This window comes from Drosophila suzukii, unplaced genomic scaffold (genome assembly GCF_043229965.1).
Source record: "Drosophila suzukii unplaced genomic scaffold, CBGP_Dsuzu_IsoJpt1.0 scf_19, whole genome shotgun sequence".
NCBI classification, from domain to species: domain Eukaryota; kingdom Metazoa; phylum Arthropoda; class Insecta; order Diptera; family Drosophilidae; genus Drosophila; species Drosophila suzukii.
This window is the reverse complement of record NW_027255906.1, coordinates 91,402-116,024: the sequence shown is the minus strand read 5'-3', so window position 1 is coordinate 116,024 and position 24,623 is coordinate 91,402. Positions and strand designations below refer to the sequence as shown.

Genomic DNA, 24,623 nt, shown 5'->3' with positions numbered 1-24,623 from the left:
ATGTTGGAGAGAAGAGAGGCTTACCAAGATCCCACGACCCGAATACGACGTAGCTTATGCCGGCAAATGGTGCCTGAATATCGGACGTCTCTCCCTCGGCCCAAGTCCCTGTCAGGACTCGGGCACTAATATGCCCACGTAACAGAATTGGCGCCCAACGAAATGATTTTTCATATTCCTTAAGAAATTTTACCAGGGTCCACAATCTCGGTACCTGCGGTATCGGAGTGGATGCACCTAGGGATGGCATAACTTTCATCTTTATTTACCATGAGTAGTTTGACTGTTTGATAGAGCAGGGAGCTAAAATAATTTTAAATATGCGCATACTTATATATTTTGTCTTTCAATTAGTAACTGTAAAGTCCCCAACTTCTGTGACTGTCAGTGTTGAGTGGCCACTCAATCAGAACTTTGTCGCAGAATAGAGGCCTGGCTTTGAAATGTTTTTATCTGTAGAAATTCCCTGTTTTGTTCATGGGTCAATTTACCAGAATTTCCTTAAGTCAAGAATTATGAGCTGAACGACTATTTGTTGAAATTAACGTAGATACAATTTATAGGTGCTTTCTGGCCGACGCCAAACGACGTACTAGGCATTTGTCAGGTCGTTCGATATGTTCGAGTCCAGAAAGAGCAAGAGCGCAAGCATTACGGTAACGCATTTAGCAGTTGCGGTGCGGGTCTACTGTTCGTTTGTCGATCCAGGACAGAATGGGGGAGGGGGGACTGACAGGAAACGCAAAGCCAACGCCCCACAACGTACTAGGCATTTGTCCGGTCGTTTGCTTGGTTCGAGTCTTTGCGGTTTCCCTTGACATATTTGGGTAATGGACGATCTTTAGTTTCTCTGGCCGACGCCCCACAACGTATTAGGCTAGTTGGTCAAGTCGTTTGCTTGGTTCGAGTCCAAAAAATAGGAGATGGTGTGGAGCCCGAGAATGATCGGTCAAACAACTTGTTTTCCGACGACTGGCGGGAGGGGGTTTTTGGACAGATTCCTTATCTAAAACACAGCCAGTTTCCGATTGGAACATTTGAGCTGAATAAAAAGGGAAAGTAAGGGCATGTTAGTTTAGCGGAACCCAGTTGTGTAGAAGCGGCTAACACCCCTAGTTAGGGATACTTGTTTTGTTTTGTTTTTGGGGCTTAAATATCGAATGGTTCTTGACCGAAGAGAAACTTGAGAAGCAGAGAGAAGCACCCCCTGTTTATAAACATTTTTATTTTCGACTTATACAGCGTTTACGTCGCTGACCGGGTGTTATGAAAAGAGTCACGTAAACCTTTTACATTAAAAGAAAAAAAAATTGAAGACAAATTTTAGTGCATGTATTAATCAGCAAAAAGTGACAATTTGTAAAAGAAAGCGGAGGCCTTTAAAGAAGGCCTAATCATATAAATGATGGGGGCCAAGAAGAAGGTCTTATTCCAACCCAGCACCGGAAGAGTGACCCGAGCAACAACGCGCGGTGAAAATCACCAACCCCAGAGTGCGATCGCGCCAAGGCTAGGAGATTCACCTGAAAGAGAGCCGTGAGAGCTCGCACAGAATCAGCCAGATCAGGTAGATACCCTGTCTGAAGAAAACAATCTGGACCAGTATACTGAAATGGAAAGAGCCGCCGGTGGGGAGAATCCACCCCTAGGACCGCCGAAGGGGAGATCAAGCATGCTTCCCCAATTTCAGAGGCATAAAGAAAAAACTTAGAGGCTGCCAGGCGGCAGCTCTTAAGGCAGAGCAACGAAATGCAGCGTGGTATGAGCGCCGCCCCGAACTGTTCCGAGTCCCACGGACAGTTTCTTGAGATATCAAGAGACTCCGCCTTTGGAACCGGTAACGCAGGACATGCTCAATAGCCAGATGCACCGGCTAAGAACACCCAGGCGGTTTGATTCTCCATCACACAGGCAATCCAGAACAAACGAGAGGGAGTCGAGCCACCAACTGCATCCAGAGATCGATCGGAACTCATCATTTCAGGGATCAAGAACAAAAGATGTCAGACTAGACCGGTGAAACCTAAGGTTCGATGGAAGCGGTCGCGGCATGACAGTTGAAAGTTTCCCGTTCCGCGTGGACCGATTGCAGGAATTGTATGACCTCAGCTGTCAACAAGTCTTTCGTGAATTCCATCTTCTGTTGGCAGGTGCAGCCACGAAATGGTATTGACAGTTAATGGAGGTCGACTATTGACCCAGGAAATGAGACGGGCATTTTCCACTACCGGAAGTTACCTTATGAAAGTCAAGGAATTAATGGAACGCAAGCAAGGGCCACACGAAACCTTTAGCGATTATGTCTCGGACATGCATAACTTGCATTTTAAGCTCAAGCACAAAATCGCTGAAGATGAATTCGTCGAGCTCTTGAAGGACAATATGAACTCCCAGATGGGGGGATTGCTGTCATCCCCAACATCCCCAATAACCTCATTAACGGAGCTCAACAGAGAGGGCCCCCGAGTTGATCGCTGGTTGAGAAACACAGGAAGAAACATGCGCCGAGCGGCGATCAACGAAATAGAGGAATTCCAGACACTGGAGGACTTGCCGGACGCGGTCACGGTGGAAGAATTTAACCGGCAGCGTAAAGACAGACGAGGGCGTTATGATGCCACTTGCAGGTTCTGCGAGAAAGTCGGGACGGATGCAGATGCTAACCCAACGGCTTTTGCGCGGAGTCCGTCAGGCAAGACCGGGATAGCCGGGCGGACCAGGACCAACCCTTTCCGGTAAAAACACGAAGCCCAACCAAATCTCCCCCCATAAGAGCCTAGAACAACGAGAAAGGGAGCACGAACTTGCTCGTGAACGTATCTTCACTGGCTCGGAAGATGCAGACAGAGAGACACGAACAACACGGAAAATACTAAAATTTTATTATGCCGGCTCAAGCAAAAGGTAGTGGACACGGTGGTGAGCGTGCAAAACGACAACCGTTTCTTTGCCAAAACGAAGGTCGATGGAGAAGAATTACTAGCATTACTGGACACAAACGCCAGTGCGAACTGTATTGGCAGAGGAGCGAACGCTTTCTTAAAAAACCGGGCGCGGCCGATACGGAAGCTAAGTGAAGAATGTGTACGCTCAGCCAGCGGAGTTGAGACCCAAGTAACCGGAGCCATAACGTTACCTGAGGAATGGGAAGGAGAAACCAAGGACCTAGAGTTCTTGATAGTGCCAGGTCTGACACAACGATTTTATTTCGGAATTAATTTCTGGGATACGTTCGGCCTCACATTCCTCGGTAAAGGTGGACGCGAGGTTCGGGTTGCCACCGTTGAAACAACACCGGATTTCGACCTTATGACCGGAGACCTAGACATGAACAATACGCTCAAGCCCGAGACCGCCTATACCCCACATAAGCTTACCCCAGAACAACATTGTAAGCTGCAGCAAGTGATAGACACATATCCCTCTTGTCTAGAAAAAGGATTAGGAAAGACGAGCGTAGAGCAACATATAATTGAAGTGACCAACGAGGACCTATCAATCAAGTAGCGACATTACCTGATATCCCCAGCTAAACAGAAGCTGGTGTATGCCGAACTAGATCGCATGTTAGGTCTAGGCGTGATCGAAGAGAGCAATAGTAGCTGGAATTCACCGGTAACACTGGTGCAAAAAGGGCCGAAAAATCGCCTTTGCCTCGATGCGCGTAAAGTAAATTTCCGGACGATCAAAGATGCGTATCCATTGCCACTTATCAAGGGTCTGTTGAGTCGACTGCAATTTCCGCAATTGACTTAAAAGACGCCTTTTGGCAAATACCTCTCGAAACCAAAAGCAGAGATAAAACCGCGTTTACAGTGCCCGGCAGGCCACTGTATCAGTTTACAGTCATGCCGTTCGGCTTGTGCAATGCCGCGCAGCGAATGTGCCGACTAATGGATAAAGTTATACCAGCGGCGCTACGCGAAAATGTATTTGTGTAACTGGATGACTTACTGGTCTGTTCACCTACATTTGGAGCCCAAATTGATATGTTGAGCCAGGTCAGTGCCTGCTTACAGCGGGCAGAGCTAACAACAAATGTAGACAAGAGCAAGTTTTGCTACAGCCAGGCAAGATATTTAGGATATGTAGTTGGGGGAGGATGCATCCGAACGGATGATGCGAAAATACAATCGATCCAGGAATTTCCCCACCCTAGCTCCGCCAAACAGATGCGGAGGTTCCTGGGAATGACAGGCTGGTACAGAAGGTTCATCCAAAACTACGCCCAGACAGCGGCACCGCTTCACGACTGTTTGAAGAAAGACCGCATAAAGAAATTTGAATTGTCAGAAGAGGCAATCAAGGCGTTTGAACTTTTAAAAACCAGCATGGCAACAGACCCTGTACTCGTCACCCCATATTTTAAGAAACCATTTACCATCCAATGTGATGCCTCGACCACTGGAGTGGGGGGAGTTTTGTTCCAAACCATTGACGAGGGCGGAGAACATCCAATTGCCTATATGTCAGCCAAATCGAACAAAGCACAGCGGAATTACAGCATAACCGAGTTGGAATGCTATGCCGCTATCCTCAGCATTACCAAATTTCGTACCTACGTAGATGCCCTTCAAAGTGATCACTGACCACGCTAGTCTAAAATGGCTGATGAGTCAGAAAGACTTATCAGGCAGACTTGCACGATGGAGTCTGAAGCTACAATCGTTTGACTTCACCATAGAACACAGGAAAGGGTCACTAAATGTAGTGTAATGCTCTCTCACGAGTTCATATGGTCGAGCTACCGGAGGCTGGTGCGGAAGAACTGGACATACACATCAACCTCGATTCGACAGCGTTCCAGTCATCGGATTATGTCAACCTAGTGCAGGCGGTGGACGAAAATTTAGGTAAAAGTCCAGCCCTTCAAACATCAGAAGGCTATGTATATAAACGGATGGGATTCTGCCTAAACGACGCCGTGGATGAAGCTCAAGCATGGAAGCTCTGGGTTCCCGCCGAGCTGCGACCTATTTAGTCTAGAGAGCACATCATGCCATAACCGCAGGGCATGGGGGGTTGCACAAATCACTAGCCAAATTAAGACAGTTTTACTATTGGAGAGGGATGGCTGTAGATGTCCAAAAAGTAGTAAAGGAATGCGAGGTCTGTAAGATCACCAAGACTGCCAATAAAAATGACCGACCACCCATGGGAGAACAGCGGGATACGGAGCGGTCTGGCCAAAGGTCGTTCATCGACTTTATGGGTCCATACCCGAGGACCAAACCTGGGAATTCGGTGATTTTTGTATGCCTAGACCATTTCTCTAAGTTTGTCTGGCTGCAAGCGATGAGACATGCAGTAGCTGCAGAAGTCATCAAATTCCTGGAGACCAAAATTTTCCATCAATATGAGGTCCCCGAGTTCATACACTCGGATAACGGCAAGCATTTTGTGTCTCAAATTTTTGGCGAGCTAATGACCCGCTACGGTATTCGACACGTAAGGACTGGAGTTTCCTCCCCGCAAGCGAACGCGGCTGAGAGCGTAAACCGATCGGTACTCCAAATTTTGCGAGCGACAATTGCCACCGATCAGCGAAATTCGGATACCCAACTAAGTCGAATAGGGTGTGCCCTTAGGAATGGCCTACACGAGTCGATAGGCATGGAACCATATTACGCAATGTTCGGAACGCGGATGGTTACCGATGGAACAGCCTATCCGATTCTACGAAAACTGGGGGGAATACAGGCAGGAGATCCACAGATAAGTCTCCCAGACAAGATGGAACTCATCCGATAAAAGGTGAACCAAGGATTGAACCGAACTCATGAACGAGCGGAAAAGGCATATAACACCCATAGCAAGCTCGTAGAGTTTTCCGTAGGACAAGTTGTCTATAGGAAAAACTACAGGCAGAGTAACAAAATTGACGGATGTAATGCCCGAATCGAATTCGCTGTGTTGTACCCCAGCGTAAGGCCAATGCAGTAGGAAAAAGTGTTGGGGTATTCCATGCTAAGGACCTGTATGTCGCCTGAACCTCTGAACGTAATCCGACGACTTCAAGAGGCGACAAACATAGAACTGCGGGATTGCAAGAATTGATAGAAGGCCCGATCACATTATGGGTAGAACAGTCATCAGAACTACCCCGATTCTGCTATAAAAGCCACAACCAGGGACCGACCAGTCACCAGACATGATGCAGTCCTCTACCATGTACAACCAAGCCGTCCGAGCTGCCCGCCGGCTTCGTCGGCTACAGGTTAGATACGGGGACCAGGCTTCATATCTGGCGCTCCTTGTCGAGTGGATGAACGGGCTCTGCCGTATTATCCACTTGAACGAGGACCACATCCAGCAGTGCTGGATACAAAGATACCAGACAGGAAATGAAGAACTCGCCGATGACCTCGAGCGAGAGATCCGGCGCCGGAGCCGAGATCAGGAGGAGGATCCGAACCAGTTGCTCCGAGTCCAGGAGCAACTGCAAAGAAGCCAAACACGCATCGCCCGGATACAACGGGAAATGTTGAAGGCTTTAGCTACGAAGCCCTCAACTTGGGATCCAAGCAAGGCAAGAAATTTCAGCCATCGTGAAAATGTAGTATTGTAAATCATTATATGTAATATCAACTGTTAAATAAATAAATATAAAAAAATAAAAACAAAAAAAACCAAACCACAAAAAAAAATTCTTATACTTTTATTTTTTTTGGGAAATGGGAAAACTTTTCACTTTTCACAATACAGATAAGTAGCCCCCGGTCAAAAACCGTGGTTACGGCACACTCAGCAATTTTGTTCTTAACCTTTCCTAGCTTTTACACACTTCTACATTTTATTTATATTATTCTCACTTAACCATATTTTATTATCATTATGAGCCATATTTTTATTTACAGGTATAAATATGTAACCAACCCGGGAAACGGTTCAACTTATGGAATATATAAACAAATTTTTTAATTCAATCTCAGCTATGTTACCCTTGCCTTCAGCGACATTGCCTTTGCCTTTGTTTAAGATTCTGCCTTTGCCTTTGCCATTCACTTCAAGGGCCGCGCTTGACCGTCCTGCTAAGATAAATAAACCAATCGTAAAGTAAACACAAGCTTCCGTTCGAAGCCCAAACTTTTCCGTTCAAAGCCCACAGTATTGCGTTCTAAGTTCAGAACATATTGCGTTCCGATTTTCAATCAAATTGCATCGGTCAGCATAATTTCATTTCAAAACGAGATGCGACAGTTTCAGCATAAGCTTTTATTTTAAACAAAAATTAAAGTTCTGGAAGCTTAAGAAAAGGAAAGCTTCTGGCGGAGGTTCATTGGAAAATTATTTAGAATTAAGATTCAGTCCTATTTTATCCGAGACCGCGATCGGTTCACAATTTTTAAAAAGTGTCTTGTATTAATTGGATTTAAGAATAAAGGTTTATCACCCGAGCCCCAACGTGGGGCCGCGTTAAATATAAAGTTCCAAAAATTATTTAGTGAAAAATAAGTTAAATATAAACGGAGCTCGCGCGGCCAACAACTCAACATTTCTAGTGGAGAAATTAAAAGATCCACCAAACATCACAACAAAGTGACAGTGGTCGTTAACAATAATTAAATGGAAATTAAAAAATGAAATAATCCATTTAAAGGTGAACTTTAAAAAAAGGGTGGACCAAAATCTTAAATAAAAAAAATACAAGAACACAAAATAAAGCAAAACCAGAAACGCACTAAACAAAAACAGTTAAACAAACCAGCTCTTACAACAACAACAACAAAATCACAACTCGCTGAAACAGGAAAAATTAAAGAAGGAAGGAAGGGCATTCTATTGCCAATAATTTCTATTGAATCCAGGAAGGAAGATCAACCCACAACCTCACAGAAGGAAGACCCCATCGGGACAGTCTCGTGAGAAATTAATTTTCAATAAAAAAAATTAAATTAAAAATTATAATCTAAGATCAAGGAATTTAAAAAAAAAAAAATAATATAAGATTTAAACATTGATAGAAAGTAAGATAGATTCACGATTTAATAAAAAAAATTGAGAAACAATCTGAAAGATTTAATAAATAGCTTTGGTGAAATAAATCTAACCATGACAACCGGAGGTTCAGCACCAAATTTTTCTGCAGGTAGTATACCCACAGCAGGCGGCTTAACAGTGGAATTAATAAATAGATTGATAAATGTTCAATTATTTTTTTTTCGTTCCACGTTTCCGATACTGAAAAATGGGCCGTTACTCACGCGAGTCAGACAACGTGGCCAAGTCGTGCAAGGCGCGCGGGCCCAATCTACGTGTGCACTTCAAGAACACACATGAGACCGCCCAGGCCATCAAGCGCATGCCCCTGCGCCGTGCCCAGCGCTACCTGAAGGCCGTCATCGACCAGAAGGAGTGCGTGCCCTTCCGTCGCTTCAACGGCGGAGTCGGTCGTTGTGCCCAGGCCAAGCAGTGGAAGACCACGCAGGTTCGCTGGCCCAAGAAGTCCGCCGAGTTCCTGCTGCAGCTCCTCCGCAACGCCGAGGCCAACGCTGACTGCAAGGGTCTGGATGCCGACCGCCTGGTCGTCCACCACATCCAGGTGAACCGCGCCCAGTGCCTGCGTCGCCGCACGTACCGTGCCCATGGTCGCATCAACCCCTACATGTCGTCGCCGTGCCACGTCGAGGTCATCCTCACCGAGAAGGAGGAGGTCGTCTCCAAGGCCACCGACGACGAGCCCACCAAGAAGAAGCTCTCCAAGAAGAAGCTGCAGCGCCAGAAGGAGAAGATGTTGCGTTCTGAATAAAATGTGTTCTGGGCCAGCCGCCCAAGCCGGTGACAACTACTGAAGCTCCATTCTTTTTTTTTGTATCCTAAATCTATATCTATATAACTTAGAGAAGTTCAAAGTGTGCGAGATGAAGTCGCGGATGTGGAGAATACAGAGCACAAGCCAGAGATTTGACCACCTGGAAAATGTGATGTGTTTTGCTTTTAACTCTTTAATCCTTTTTTTTTTTGCTAGCCTAGGAGAGCAATAAAGATAATTGCTATTTCGTACATCTATAAAATGAAGTGAGCAGGAAAATAGAAGGTTTAGAAGGAAAGTTAGCCACAGATGCAAACACTGTGGAGGATTATAAAATACAAACAATCGACCCAACTATAAAATGCGATACAACACTTGAAGTGGTATAATCTTTACCAAAATTCACGGGGGAACCAACACAATATGTAGGTAGGTCTCTATAAAATTCAAAGTGAACAATATTTTATCGACTTAACAATTTTACGAAATAAAATTTTGGGAGCTGCCCATGATGCTCTTACCAATCATGTGTATCTAGATTGGACTTTATATATAGCGATAAACGACCAATACATATTCTCGAGTCAGAACTACTATAAGTATCCTCAGGCAGGGACGAATGACAGTTACAGAATACTATAATGAAGTCAATAAAAAAATTACACTACTAATAAACAAAACCATAATGACATACGGAAAGGACAGCGTAATTGCCAAAGAAACAAACAAAACAATAAGGAGCAATGCTTTACGAATTTTTATATCTGGGCTAAATGGATCCATCTCAGAAACTCTTTTCTCATTAAATCCACCAGATTTACCCAATGCTTTGGCAAAGGTCCAAGAACTAGAATCAAACAATTTCCGTGCCCAATTTGCAAACAGGTTTAATGGATTTAAAAATGAAAATAAATATCAGGGAAACAACTTAAGATTTGATCAAAAAAGACCGAACAATAATACTAATAAAACGGGAAATTATTAGAGTAATAACCAGAATTATAATTGGCCACAAAAGGGAAATTTTTGGCAAAACGATAATCATAATAATAATCAAAAGCAACAAGCCGTCGAGGCAATGGATGTTGATCCATCGATTCAACTCCAGAATAAACCTAGTTACAATCGACAGCCGAATAATAATTGGCAGGCAAATAATAATCGAGGTAGATAGAATAATAATTATTATCAAAATAATAATCGATCAAATAACTATCGCGCTAATCAAAATAAAGAGCAAACTCAAGCTCAGAAAAGGGAACCAGATGGAAAAGTAAATCAGCCAGCTAATAAAGTAACCAGATTAAACAATATCAACGAAGATCATTTTTTAGACCAGACCCCTACAGGGGAATGCCTTATTTAAATAGGACAGACCGAAAAACCAAGAAGCAGTTAAAGATTTTAATAGATACAGGAGCCACTGCTTGTTATATAAAAAAGGGAATTTTCGAAAATAAAAATGAGTTATCAATATACAAAAAGGTAACTACAGTTCATGTGTATTCAATTATTAGGTATTACCATATTATAAATATATTTGAAACGAGACAATCATTTTATGAAATCGAAGGATTAGAATCTGATCTGCTAATTGGATTTAATTTATTAAGAAAAATTGGAGCTATAATAAATATAGAAAAGGGAGTCTTGGAATATAAAGGGAAAACAGAAAAGTTAAAATATTATGATAATGAGGAAAAAAATGAAATAAGTTTAATTGAAGAAAATAATATTCTTCCGTTAAAAGAATTTATTATAAAAAAATTTTTTGATGAAAAAAATAGCGAAAACACAGATTCATTATTTGTGGCAAATAGTAAAAAAAGCTTGGGAATTCAAAATCCTGAGAGTGCCGACGAAGTAAATACCGTCAATAAAAATACAAATATCTTGGGAATTCCAAATCCTGAGAGTGCCGACGAAGTAAATACCGTCAATAAAAATACAAATATCTTGGGAATTCAAAATCCTGAGAGTGCCGACGAAGTAATTACCGTCAAAAATCAAATAAATAAAAATCGTTTGAAATATAAAAATTTCAAGCCCGCCGTCGTTGAGTTATCCGACAAACAACAGATAAACAATATAGGTACTGATCAATTAGACGGACTAAAGGAAAAAATAGTTCTCTATATTGAAAAAGAGCATTCAAAAATAAATATGCAAATTCCTTTTAGAACAGACATAAAGGGGGAAATAAATCTTATTCACGACAGGCCAATATACGGGAAACAATATCCGTACGCTTTTTCTGTCACCGACTTCGTGAACAGCGAAATCAGTAGAATGTTAGCAGAGGAAATTATAAGGCCTAGTCGAAGCCCTTATAATTCACCAGTTCTGGTAGTACCAAAGAAAGGAGAAAATCAAGACGGAAGCCGTAAATTAAGACTCGTAATTGACTATAAAAAATTAAATGAAAATACCATACCTGACAGGTACCCAATGCAAGACCCATCAGTAATTCTATCTAATTTGGGAAAAGCAAGATATTTTTCAACAATAGATTTAGAATCAGGCTTTCATCAGATATTAATGAAAGAATCTGATATAGAAAAAAATCCTTTTCAATAAATAATGGAAAATACGAATTTTTAAGAATGCCATTCGGACTAACAAATGCACCAAGAATTTTTCAGAGAGCAATGGACGACATCCTAAGAGAACAAATAGGGAAAACATGTCATGTCTACATGGACGACATTATAATATTCTCAAACTCGATTGAACAACATTATGAAGACTTAAGCAAAATTATAAATATATTATTAAAGGCAAACATGAAAATCTCTTTAGAAAAATCAAAGTTTTTTAAAGGCGAAACCAGTTTTCTAGGATACATCGTATCTTATAACTTCATCAAGACAGACCCAGAAAAAATTGACACCATAATTAAATATCCGCTTCCAAAAAATATTCGGGAACTAAGAAGTTTCTTAGGCCTTACGGGCTATTATAGAAAATTTGTTTTAAATTACGCCTCTATAGCCAAACCTCTAACAAAATATCTTGGAGGTCATAATGGCAAAATTTCAAAAAGAATGTCAACAAAAATGTTAATTCAGCTGGATGACCCAGCTATTAAAGCTTTTAACGAGCTGAAAGAAAATCTCATTGCTCAAGTAGAATTAGTTCAACCGGATTATAATAAAAAATTTACCCTGACCACCGACGCTTCGGACGTCGCAATTGGTGCAGTATTATCTCAAGAAGGTAAACCAATTACTTTTATTTCAAAAACCTTGACTAAAACAGAACAGGTTTATGCAACTAATAAGAAGGAACTTTTAGCCATAGTATGGGCTCTTAAAAATCTAAGAAACTACTTATACGGAGTGATTGGAATTGAAATCCAAACCGATCATCAACCATTATCTTTCGCAATCTCTGATAAAAATCCTAATATTGAAATGAAACGCTGGTACTCCTTCATAGAAAGTTTCACTCCTAAAGTCATTTATAAGCCAGGTACAACTAATGTAGTTGCAGACGCCTTATCAAGAATTCAGATCAACAACTTAACTGACAGTAACGAATCGGTCTCAGATCAAAACACTCAGCATTCAGCAGAGAGTAGTTTTGAGAATGTTATACAAGAAACCCGTAAACTCTTAAACCAGTTTAAGCAACAGTTGTTATTAGCAACGGGGAGGTATACAATACATGAGTCGATTAATATATTCGAAAATACCAGACATATAATAGAATTTGACACTCCCGAAAATTTGATATCAATCTTAAGAGAATATATTCCTCCTAATTTAACGGTAGGTATTCATTGTACTTTAGGGGACTTTTATAGAATTTAAAAACCACTTAAAGATAATTTTGTGAATAAATTTTTGTATACAAAAATAATTGTCCAAGATGTAGAAACTCCTGAGGACAGAGCACTTATAATCGATAATATAAACAAATCAGTAGATTGTATTATTGGCCAAACTTACTTACAAAATTAAAAGAATATATAAAAAATTGTAAAATTTGCAATGAAAACAAATATAACAGACATCCAACTAAAATTCCAATTGGAGAAGCCCCCATCCCGAGTAAAGATGGCGAAAATTTACACATCGACATATATTACGCGCAAAGTCTTACTTTCATAACTTGTATTGACGCTTACTCAAAATTTGTAGTAGTAAAAGAAATCCAAAATAAATTAAATATCGAAAACAAAGTAATGGAACTTCTTCAACAATTTCCACAAGCCAAAGTGATAATGACCGATAATGAACCCAGCTTTACCTCGGCCCAATTTAAATCTTTTGCACAAAGGTGCGGTTTAACTTTACATTACGCAGACCCGAGGCAGAGTACACTAACAGAATTAGCTCGATGCATTAAAGAAGAATTTAATTTAACAGACTATTCCGAAATAGTAATAAGAGCCGCTCAAGAATATAATCAGAGCATTCATTCTACAACGAACCAAAAACCTTTTGACGTACTATATAATAGAATAGAGCACGATAACATTCCTTAAATTTTAATAAATACACAAGAAAAAATGTTGGAAACACATAATGAAAACAGAAAAGAAAAAGTATATCATGTAGGACAGGTAATTTATGAAAAGAAACACGGGGAAAGAAATAAACTTAAAACTAGATATAAAAAACAAGTAGTTAAAGAAAATTTACCTAACAAAATAATAATTAACAATAGAAATAGAATTATTCACAAAGATAATATAAAATTCTAAAAATTTATATGTTACTTTTTTTTCCTTTTCCAGAAAATGTTTTATCAGGTGCTCATACTACACCTTATTTTATTAACAAAATCAGAAATAATAGACTATACAAGTCACGAGTATCTTTTATTCAAGGACAATAAAGACGTATTGACGTACGATTCATACGCAGAATTATTCCACGTAACTAACTTAAGTTTTTATAAAGAAATAATAAAATTGGAATCAGATAATATAAATAGGGATACTAATAAAAGGTCACAATGGGAAATTAAATATGACATAGAAGTAATCGAATTAATTTTATCACAATTAATATCAACTAGGTCAAAAAGGGGGATAAATGAGACTGTGTGGAAATGGTTAGCTGGAACTCCGGATCATGATGATTTTATTAAAATACAGAATAAAATCGATGAATTAATTGAAAATAATAATAAGCAATTTATTATCAATTCCAAACTGTTTAAAGAAATAGAATCTCTTTCTGATGATTTTAAAAATGTTTTTATTGATCAAGATTTACCACTGCGAAAACATCGCTTACGATTATTAACATTTGATCTGCAAAATTTAATTGACACAATCACACTAGCAAAAATTGACGTTTTTAATACCAAAATATTAAACAATGATGACATCATGGAAATATTAAAACATGAACAAAAACCAGTAATTATCGCTGACTTAATGGACATCTCTGTTTTTAAAATCGCACTGCATAAAGAACTTGTAATAATTTATATAAAATACCCAATAATAAAAAACAGATGCGAAATATATTACGCTAAAGCGATTTCCCAAATCGATGGGAAACTAGTATTAAGCAATCAAGTCGCAAAATGCGCAAATATGTTTTATGAAATGTCTAACTTTAAGAACGAACTTTTTAATAATTATTGCACTTTAAATAATGAAAAAACTTGTTTTACCCGCTTATTAAATGGCGAGAAATCCACTTGTAAAAAAATAAGAGAGAAAAATAAAAAAAATTGACATCATACAAGATGGTGCCATTCTTATAAATGGTAACAATATTGTGAACAACTCTCATTTAAACGGTTCATTTTTGATAACATTTAATGGTACAACCGAAATTAATAATATTTCTTATACCAATATGGAAAACAAAATTCTTTACTACTTAACTACGAACCACTTCAAAAATTATGATATATCCGATTACATATTATCAAATAACTCAGAACTTTCTTTAGATAATATAAACATTTTAAATCCTTTCATTAAAATTAATAATACCAAAATATCACTTACCTTTATATTATTCATTTTAATCATTATATATTTAATTTTTTTACTTATTATAAAATACAAAAATGTCATATTATTTGTAACCAAAAAACAACGGTCAGAACCAGAAAAATCTATTAACCAAGAAAATTTTTTAACAGATTTAAGAGATCAATTAAATGAATTTCATATTGAATCGGGACGATCCATTTTAGAAGGGGGAGAGTTATCCAACACGTGAAACGGTTCCACTTATGGAAATTTTTGAATTCAATCTCAGCTATGTTACCCTTGCCTTCAGCGACATTGCCTTTGCCTTTGTTTAAGATTCTGCCTTTGCCTTTGCCATTCACTTCAAGCGCCGCGCTTGACCGTCCTGCTAAGATAAATAAACCAATCGTAAAGTAAACACAAGCTTCCGTTCAAAGCCCAAACTTTTCCGTTCAAAGCCCACAGTATTGCGTTCTAAGTTCAGAACATATTGCGTTCCGATTTTCAATCAAATTGCATCGGTCAGCATAATTTCATTTCACAACGAGATGCGACCGTTTCAGCATAAGCTTTTATTTTAAACAAAAATTAAAGCTCTGGAAGCTTAAGAAAAGGAAAGCTTCTGGCGGAGGTTCATTGGATAATTTTTTAGAATTAAGGTTCAGTCCTATTTTATCCGAGACCGCGATCGGTTCACAATTTTTAAAAAGTGTCTTGTATTAATTGGATTTAAGAATAAAGGTTTATCACCCGAGTTTTAAAAATAAAAAATAAATTTTTTTAAATCATCGACTAACGACGAATTTAATTTATTTATTTATTTATTTATTTCATTTCGCCAACGGAATTCCTTTACTGGCTACTTGAACATTTCAACAACTTATCTTACGTACTAAAATTTACAAAATAATTGACTAACCTATGCTTAAGAATTGATTTACTTGAGAAGTAGTCCAATTGCATATCAATTGGAAGTGCGTTAGACTCATATAAGGCCCTATAGAGGGGCTCGTTTTTGGAATAATTTGCTTATAATAAGCAACTGAACAAAAAAAAGACGTGGCACCGCCCTTTTTTGGCAGAAATTTTGTTACGTACGCCCTCCCCCATACCAAGATTAACCCCGGCAAAACAACTGCCATTCGTTGAGGGTAGGGGTCGTAATGACTAACCACACTGCGATTGATAAAAGCAAAACAGCAAAAACAATTCGACAACTCATGGGTGTCGCGTGGCCAGAACAACGACCACGATCGACCTGCTCGTAACCGTAATCCAGTAAGGTGGCAAAGTGCACCAGCCGGCCATTGACTCCTAAAATAGGGGAAATGGAGAAACAGTACCCCTAGGTGGGAACACCTAGTTAATTCATCCAATATGGGGGCTAGCGAAAGCTCTAGTCCGGTATAAAAGACCCCAGCCAAATGGAGAAAGACAGAAATTGTTCTGATCTCTCCATGACGGTGGTCTAGAAGTGCAACTTCCGTCAACACAGTCCACGACTGGAAGAAGGCTGGTGTCCAGAAGGATGTCTTGACGTTTCCCTAGGATCAACTTCACCCAGGAGAAAATCCCGATAACCGGTCCTGCGATCGACCACAATCTGGAGGAAGTCAACCAGCAAAATCCCGAAGGACGAAAATAACTAGTGAACCAAGTGAATGGCCTAAGGACCCCAAGATGGGTAGCAAAACGTCTAAAGTGGCCGGCAGCACCGCCAATGTGATTAACACAGTAGAGATCGTTGACCACCAAGATGATATTCAGGATGTCAACAAGACCATGAAGCTCATCGTTGGACTACTCCTGGTTATAGTGCTCCTTAAGGTTGTAAAGATCTACAAGCGCTCTGTCCAGAGACGCCGCGACCAACATCATGCCCTGGAGAAAGTGGTGACCCACATTGGAGCATAAGCCGAGCCGATACAGTGAAGTGAAACCACAAAAAGACAATAAAAGCAGCAAAAAGACAATAAAAACAATAAAATAATAATAAATAAATTGCACTCCAATATTGTAAACCAAAAAGTAAATCGCCACAAACAATCACAAACAATTTGCAAGTACATGCATTTCTGAATGCAAGTGTAAACAGAACCCCAATTACCTACGCTGAACAAGAAATTGGAGCGGCACCGACCAGCTCCCAGCTCGAGCATTGGAACCGACGTGCGCCGCAGTGGAACTCGCATACGATGCATGCATACATACATATCTATACAGCGATAGTGTTATTTTTTTTGTGTAACATAATTTTTGTGTTTTGTTTTTGTAAGCCGCCTTCAAGTCTTGCACGTATATATATATGTATAAACCAATTCTAAAATCTCCCAAAGCCCAGGATCCGGAGCGTCGAGATCTCATCGCCCAGGTTCCTTTTCTTATACATACATATATATATCCGTGCGCCATGATTACATCAGAAGCTTTAGCAAAAACAATAGACACCGATCCACAATTTACCGTAAGAATTTTATACTTGTTATCCAAAGCCAAACTGCCAATAACAGTGAGTGAATTAGAGTACTTATATATTAAGACCTTCCGTCTAGATTTTTCACCACTTGTCCACTGCAATAAGACACAAAAGGCAATCATTATCTCTACCGTTCCAACGGTCATTGTTCTCTCCCGTCTGGATAAGAATTTGTTTTTGGGCAATGTTAATACTTTCCTAGTCAAGACAAAGAATTAATCTGTTAGGAATACATGTAATAATATATAATATCCACATATAATAATTGTTTCATATATATAATCATTTAGATATACTTTTCTTTTTATACCTTTTTTATACATAATAATTAAATGTTAATTTTTCAGCGGCGAGTATCAGCCTTGTAATTGTATGTACAATTGCAAGAGTCCTCTGAGCGACGTTTTTAGTCGTGAATAGTCAGCATTTTGCTGATGTGTGCACCTTCACAGGAGGTAAAGTCGATGCTCTCCCCTAATACAATAATTGTCAATTAATTTAATTTCCATATGAATTAGCCAACATTATGTTACTCAACCACGGCATACGCCGATATAAATATTACCCAATAAATTTGTAATGTAAAACAATATCAAAACATGAAGTGCTAAAGCTTTATTAAGGGGGTGTGCTGACGCGAGGAGTGGAGTAGGTTAAGAACAATGACATAACTTTTGACGGACAACATGACAATAGGGGATCGTATTGCGCGGCTCGCGACGATCCATTGGCACACGAATGTCTGAAGGGGAGGGAATATGGCCAAAACACAGCCCGATCGTATTGCGATTAGGCGACAGCTAAGCTTGTTGGGCACTGTGGACTGATGACTGACGAACTTTATGACTAATATTATTTTCCAGGCACTTTTAATAATTACTTACCAAGATCCCAAGACCCGAACACGACGTAGCTTATGCCGGCAAATGGTGCCTGAATATCGGACGCCTCTCCCTCGGCCCAAGTCCCTGTCAGGACTCGGGCACTAATATGCCCACGTAACAACTTTCATAAAGTACAGAAGCAAATATCCAATTTCAGGTATGCTTTCACATAGCATCGACAATAAAGTTTGAAATGGCTTTTTGCTTTTTTCATCATTTTCATAAAAAAACCGAAACAAACCATACAATGGATAACAGAAAGTGCCTTTTCGCCAACAACTTTTTCTTAGTTTTACTCTCCGAAAATAGATTATGTTGCGGCAAAGTATCACGTAGAACTAAAATAGTATTTGATATCACATAAAGCTTAAACTCTTCAAAGGCAGAGGCTGGTAACGTCCGAAAGTCATTTAAATATGACTCCAATTATTGTGGAACTTCACCGACAGGAAGCAATACCACAACAGGGCCAGAATCGCAGGGGGAAAGAACATACCGAGTGGGACTTCGCTCCCTACATGGACATCCTGCCGGGCGTGTCCTCGCAAAGAAAGTAAGTTCTGGCCAAACAATTTTTGGTTTCGTTGTACTAATAGAAGTATCTTTTTAGCAGAGCCGCCAGTAGTACGATCTCCAACGAGCTGTCCATTGGGGAACCACAGGATTCCACCACTACCAGCTGCCTGGCAGCTAACTGGAGCTGGACTCCAATTGCGCGGAGAAATTGGCGAAGCATCCGTGACAAGAGAAGGAAGCCGTTTTAAAATCCTCATTAAGGGTAAACTCCGAAAACTAAGGTCATACTACAAAGCTACGAGTGAAACTCGTGAAACTCTTAGCCCATCTGAGTACTAGCCCTAAAAGTTAAAATCAATTTTATTTTATTCCGCTTGGTAATACCTACCGGTAGTCCGAAAATTGGGGAAACCAGAAAAGTAGTTCATAAGAAATGACTTGCCGTCCGTATCTAGCAAGTACACAGTCCTCGACGTTACATCCAGTAGATTAAAGTGAAAAGAAACAAAATGTAAATATACAATAATCCCCCTCAGATACAATACACTTATGCCAACGGTTTTTCCAATCCTCAAAGCACTTCCCATAAGCACTTTTCGGTATAGCCTTGAGCTCTTCCAGCGATGCAGTCTTTATCTCTTCAATCGTTGCAAATCTCCGTCCTTTCATAGGTCTCTTTAGTTTTGGGAACAAGAAAAAGTCACATGGGGCCAAATCCGGTGAATATGGTGGCTGAGGCATTATTGTGGTGTTGTTTTTGGCCAAAAAATCTCTCACAAGCAAAGATGAGTGAGCAGGGGCATTATCGTGATGCAAAAGCCATGAATTGTTTTTCCACAATTCTGGACGTTTCTTTCGTATTGCTTCTCGCAAACGGCGCATAACTTCCAGATAATACTGTTTATTGACCGTATGACCATATGGTAAGAACTCCTGATGCACCACGCCATGGTAATCGAAGAATACAATGATCAAAACTTTGACATTTGATCGAACTTGGCGTGCTTTTTTCGGTCTTGGCTCACCTGGGCTCTTCCATTGTGACGATTGGGCTTTGGTTTCGATATCATAACCATATACCCATGATTCGTCACCAGTTATGACCCTTTTGAGTAAATCTGGGTCGTCGTTAACGTCATCCAACAGCTCTTGAGCGATGCTCATGCGACGGTTCTTTTGGTCAAAATTCAGCAATTTTGGAACAAACTTCGCTGACACACGACTCATGCCCAAAACGTATGAAAAAATTTCATGGCACGAGCCAAGCGATATACCAACATCTTTAGCAACTTCTCTGATAGTGATTTTCTGATAGTGATTCGATGATGAAAAATTAATTTGGTATTTTGTTTTTGGCAGAGTAGCTATTACTAAACATGTCAAAGCCTGCTTTAAGTTAGTTAGTAATAACTTAAAATAATAATCCGATTGGAACGATTCTCAGCATCTATATAGGTAATAGGTACAGACAGACGGACATGTCTATATCGACTTGGCTAGTGATCCTGATCAACATTATATAAACTTTATAGGGCAAGGTCGAAAACGCTTCCTTCTACTGGTTACATACTTTCGACGAATATCGACTAACAAGTATAAAAACTAACACTGTTAAAATTATTTACTTTTAAAAAACTTTTAAAATGTACATACTTTGGATTCCGATTTTTAGAAAACTCAAAAATAATTACAGAAATAGTATCAAAAGCACCGCTTAACAAGGTAAAAAACTAGTCAGCATATAAAAGTTTAGATATCAATATCTGAATAAAAGGGAGATAATTTAATATCTTTTAATTGAAATTATTTAAATGTATAACGTTAAAAGATCAAATGACAAAAAATGTTATGACATGCTTTACTTTTCAATTTCTTATTTCTTTTATTTCTTATTTTAAGAAGATCTGTTCTGTTTTCAATTGATTTTTTTCGGCGCAACAACACATCAGATATTGAGGTTGTAATTGTCAGTCAGAATCATTTATATTTTTTTTTTTTCTCTTAGCCGCTTGCGTCATTTTAGGTTTGGACCAATCCTCCTAAAAATATATTATTTATTTAATTGATAGACAATATTGAGATATTTTACCAACCTCGCTAGAATTTTCATCGGAGGAATATATTGTTTTAACAATTTCGGAATTCTTTTTACTTGACGTGTTATGATTGTTGGAATCCTTTTTATTGACTACTTGTTTCCGACCACGACCACTTCCTCCACGTCGGCCAACAACTGTTGTGTCGTCTTCAGCCGCCAGAGCAAACAGATCGCTATATTGCTTCTGCGGATACAATATTAGCTTAATATGATATTTATTTTAAGAAACAGTTTTTATAAACCTTTGTGCCCTCGTTACTGTGAGAATATGCTGATTGCAGTGCTCTTTGCATCATATCATGAACGTAAAGTCCAGTTCCAGTACCATGCCTGCAACTTCTTCTATAATGCTCCAGATGACTTAATACCTATAAAAATAATATTAGTATTTTTTCGTTTAAAATAAGCCAAAAAACGCACTTGATCAGCAGAAGGAGAACTATTCGAAATGGAGGTCCCCTTAGATGGTCGTTTTCTTTTGTTAGGAGAAGAACTTGGATATTTGGATGTAAGCAAAGACGCAATGATTTCAGAGAGCTTTTCTTCATAGCGTTGACACCAGAATCTGTTGATTTAGTGGATTCATTTAATAGTTTAATAACTTATGTGAGAAGGGAGATTTTCAGAACAAAGTTTTTGTAGAATACTTCTTGAGTAACACAATTCCTTTTTTTTCACCAGAGGGAAGATTTATCCCCCAAATCTGCCCGTAGATCCACGCTTAAACTATTTGTTAAATAAATTATATAGACTTCCGATAGACTTTTTGTATCATTTTGATATTAATATTCAGATTCTTCCTATGAGAGCTATATGATATATATATTTTTTTTTATCAAATTCAATTCGTAGTTCTGATATATTAAAAAAATTTTAAATACCGGAGTAGAAAAGTTATGACCAGAAATAACGAATAATATTTTAATATTTTTCCATAAATTGTCCGATCGTTTCTATCCGATTTTTTAAAATAAATTCAAAATTCTGAAACATAAAAAGTGATATTTCTCAGAGTAAAAGATAAAATGTCACGAAACACAACAGCTATTATTATTATTATTATTATTTTTTCATTATTTTTTCGATCATTTTTTTGGGATGTCCGACTTGTTCAGACTTATGCAATACAAAAAATACTTTGGGAAGGTTTAATTCCGATAGCCGATGCAGAAACGGACAAACGATCGACTCGTCTGGTGATGCTAGTCAAGAATACATATTCTTTATGTGGAAAACGTCTCCTTCACTGCGTTGCATACAAATTTTTTTTTTTTAATTTGACTTTTGCAGTCAATTGAAAGGAAACTGCTACCCTGTCTCTAAGGATGAGGTTAAACGGTGAATCACTTGGAGGATTGTTTGAAGCGGTGCAATGTTTCAATAAAAAGTCTCCACTTTTCTATATTTCAAATGCCGCTGGAAGAGATTCAGCGAAATATATAAATTGTGGCTTTAATGGCATATAGGTGACTACACGAGCTGCGATGCTGGTAAATCATGTAATTCCAGCTTAATAGTAAACATGTAAAGATTTAAGAATTTACCTTAAAGCTGAAGTTACGAATGGATCTCCCCTCGACTTGGTTTCCCTGCTGAGCATTAATCTAATTATTTCATTCGTTGGTTCTTCATTTTTTAACAGTAACAGAAAGTGGCTTAATGCTTCAGGGTGACTTCCGGGTTCCAATTCTGGCAATAGATCCTAGAGAGAAAACCCATTAAAATTATGAAAAGTCTAATCAGTACTAGGTTCATACTTGAATACTCTTTAGGGGCACATCGTGAGCTTGAACAATTTGCCATAGGCAAAATTGTTCGTAAGTTTCAAATTCAAGACTTTCTCTAATACAATCAATGAGTCCATCTTGTTTAAATATAGTAAGTTTTCCTTGAGCGACTGAATAAATTATATCACGCACATTTTTTGCATCTATGCAGCGTAGTGTTATTCGCAAAAGATCAGTGTTATTGGTGGCTATCGACTTGAATTCTCTATACACGTCAGGGAGAAGCCACAAGTATATGGTTGTGCTTTCTTTCTCTAGAAGATCGAGGTCTCGCACCAGGCAATTACCCACCTTATCATCTACCGCATCGCAAATTTGTCGATAAATAGTTGTTTTAAACTGATATGAATGCTGAGAATTTTTCCGCGTTTGAAGCTTACAATAAACTTTCATAAAGTACAGAAGCAAATATCCAATTTCAGGTATGCTTTCACATAGCATCGACAATAAAGTTTGAAATGGCTTTTTGCTTTTTTCATCATTTTCATAAAGAAACCGAAACAAACCATACAATGGATAACTTATACTTTTCGCCAACAACTTTTCCTCAGTTTTACTCTCCGAAAATAGATTATGTTGCGGTAAAGTCTCACGTAGAATTAAAATAGTATTTGATATCACATAATTAAGCTGAAACTCTTCAAAGGCAGAGGCTGGTAACGTCCGAAAGTCATTTAAAAATGCCTCCCACGTAAAAGAGTTCCGTCCAGTAACAAATGAATCAAATGATTCAGCTATTGCCTCGGCCAGTTCCACCTTTGGTTTTTCTTTTAGTCTTACCTGAAAAAAAAAAAATAAATATACTCTTTGGGATATTTTATGAATGTTAACCTTTGACAAAGGCAAATCGTCATCGTCATCGGTATTCTCTTCTATTTTATAAATTTTCCCAAAATTTTTAGCTGCTTCCTCGCTAAAAACACTTTCAATTTCTTGATCCGTTGGTATTAGTGCTAATTTATTTTCTTCATCTACGATCGATATGACTGTTCCACTTTTATGGCTAGGACTAAGGCCAGTTCCTTGAAGATCACTGTTTTCTGTTAATGAATATTGAGTAAGATTGTTTTTTAGATATATGTATTAAGCACTACTAACCACTTTGAAAAATTCGCTGATCAATCTCTTTTTTAACACTGTGAGCCAGAATTAAATGCACTGAAGGGTAGGATGGGGCTTGACTAAGACTATTAGACGGTGATAAAAACTCTCTAAAGTTTTCCCGTATTAAATTACGCAGTTCTCTATCAAGTTTTGATGACTCAAAAAGAGGTTGTATATTTGGTATCACCTGTATAGAAAAAAAAACCATTACATTAAATTATTGTTTTCACATTTAGGAATTTACCTGCTTATCCAGAATTAATTTCAATGAATTGTAAACTCCCATTCGAATTCTATCTTCATGTTTCACATAAAAGTGTTTTGTAATTCGACATAGGAAATCCAACAGCGTACTACTGACAAAGGGATGATTTCTAATCGAGTGGTACATAACCAGAATTCCAGGCTCTATGTTCATAATATTATCTTTAGCTGGATCAAAAAATAACCAATCGTAAAACAATGACAACTTTGCATTGGCCGACGCAATTGGATTTGTGCAGGATGATATGAGCCAGCCTATAATTGCCCATCTCGGTATAATATCTGAACATAGCATATCATTAGTCGGATGGATTACATTAATGATAAACCGAATTAGATCTGAGCGTAAGCTGTGAGACTCTGGTGTTGCGAAATATTTGTCCTGAAACCAATCCTGGTATCTCTTTTGATTTCCAAACTTCACTGACGATGCTAGAAAGCTAATTTTTCGTTCCATTTCTGGTAGTAGACGGCATTGCAGGAACCTTCGACTTGTCCGAATTTGAAGTAGGTGCCAAATACCGTTGAAGGTTGGATGTAAGCTTTTTGGATTGTAAAGTATATCACGCCATAATTGTTCAAATTCCGGAATGCGGGCGACGTTCTGTAAAAGGCTGTTTTTAACATAGATGAAGAATTGAAACCATTATTATTTATTTATTTTTAAGCTGATACTACAAAAATGATTCAAGTTAACTATGTATGTTAACACTTTGCTGTCCAAGTATTTTGTAACTTTATGTTAGCCCTAAGATTATATTATAATATTTAGTTCTCTTTTGGTATGGCGAGGGAGCAGTT

At 38.6% G+C, this 24,623-nt stretch overlaps 2 protein-coding genes across 6 annotated transcripts in view; one reads left to right on the top strand and one right to left on the bottom strand.

Annotated features, from left to right (window-relative positions):
• Positions 1-8,150: 8,150 nt before the first annotated feature.
• Positions 8,151-8,793, top strand: LOC139354741 (large ribosomal subunit protein uL22-like). Its single transcript, XM_070998976.1, has one exon. The coding sequence runs from the start codon at positions 8,189-8,191 to the stop codon at positions 8,747-8,749; it is 561 nt and encodes a 186-aa protein (XP_070855077.1). The 5' UTR covers positions 8,151-8,188; the 3' UTR covers positions 8,750-8,793.
• An 11,538-nt stretch (positions 8,794-20,331) lies between these two features.
• IntS3 (integrator complex subunit 3) overlaps positions 20,332-24,623 on the bottom strand; it is a 62,671-nt gene continuing 58,379 nt past the window's right edge. Inside the window, exons 3-11 of one of the 5 annotated variants that reach the window (XM_070998980.1) lie at positions 23,803-24,436; positions 23,553-23,745; positions 23,286-23,494; positions 22,425-23,234; positions 22,212-22,369; positions 21,088-21,232; positions 20,910-21,035; positions 20,663-20,851; positions 20,332-20,608 (exon numbers count right to left, since the gene is read on the bottom strand). In XM_070998980.1, the coding sequence (XP_070855081.1) occupies positions 20,537-20,608; positions 20,663-20,851; positions 20,910-21,035; positions 21,088-21,232; positions 22,212-22,369; positions 22,425-23,234; positions 23,286-23,494; positions 23,553-23,745; positions 23,803-24,436 (2,536 nt within the window). In that variant the 3' untranslated portion in view covers positions 20,332-20,536. Of the gene's footprint in view, positions 20,609-20,662; positions 20,852-20,909; positions 21,036-21,087; positions 21,233-22,211; positions 22,370-22,424; positions 23,235-23,285; positions 23,495-23,552; positions 23,746-23,802; positions 24,437-24,623 lie in introns of those variants that run through there. The other 4 variants (XM_070998982.1, XM_070998981.1, XM_070998984.1 and 1 more) reach the window with 4 other exon arrangements.

Bases quoted from the DNA above. Each gene is read 5' to 3' on its own strand.
- LOC139354741 (XM_070998976.1), top strand. From the start codon at position 8,189: ATGGGCCGTTACTCACGCGAGTCAGACAACGTGGCCAAGTCGTGCAAG.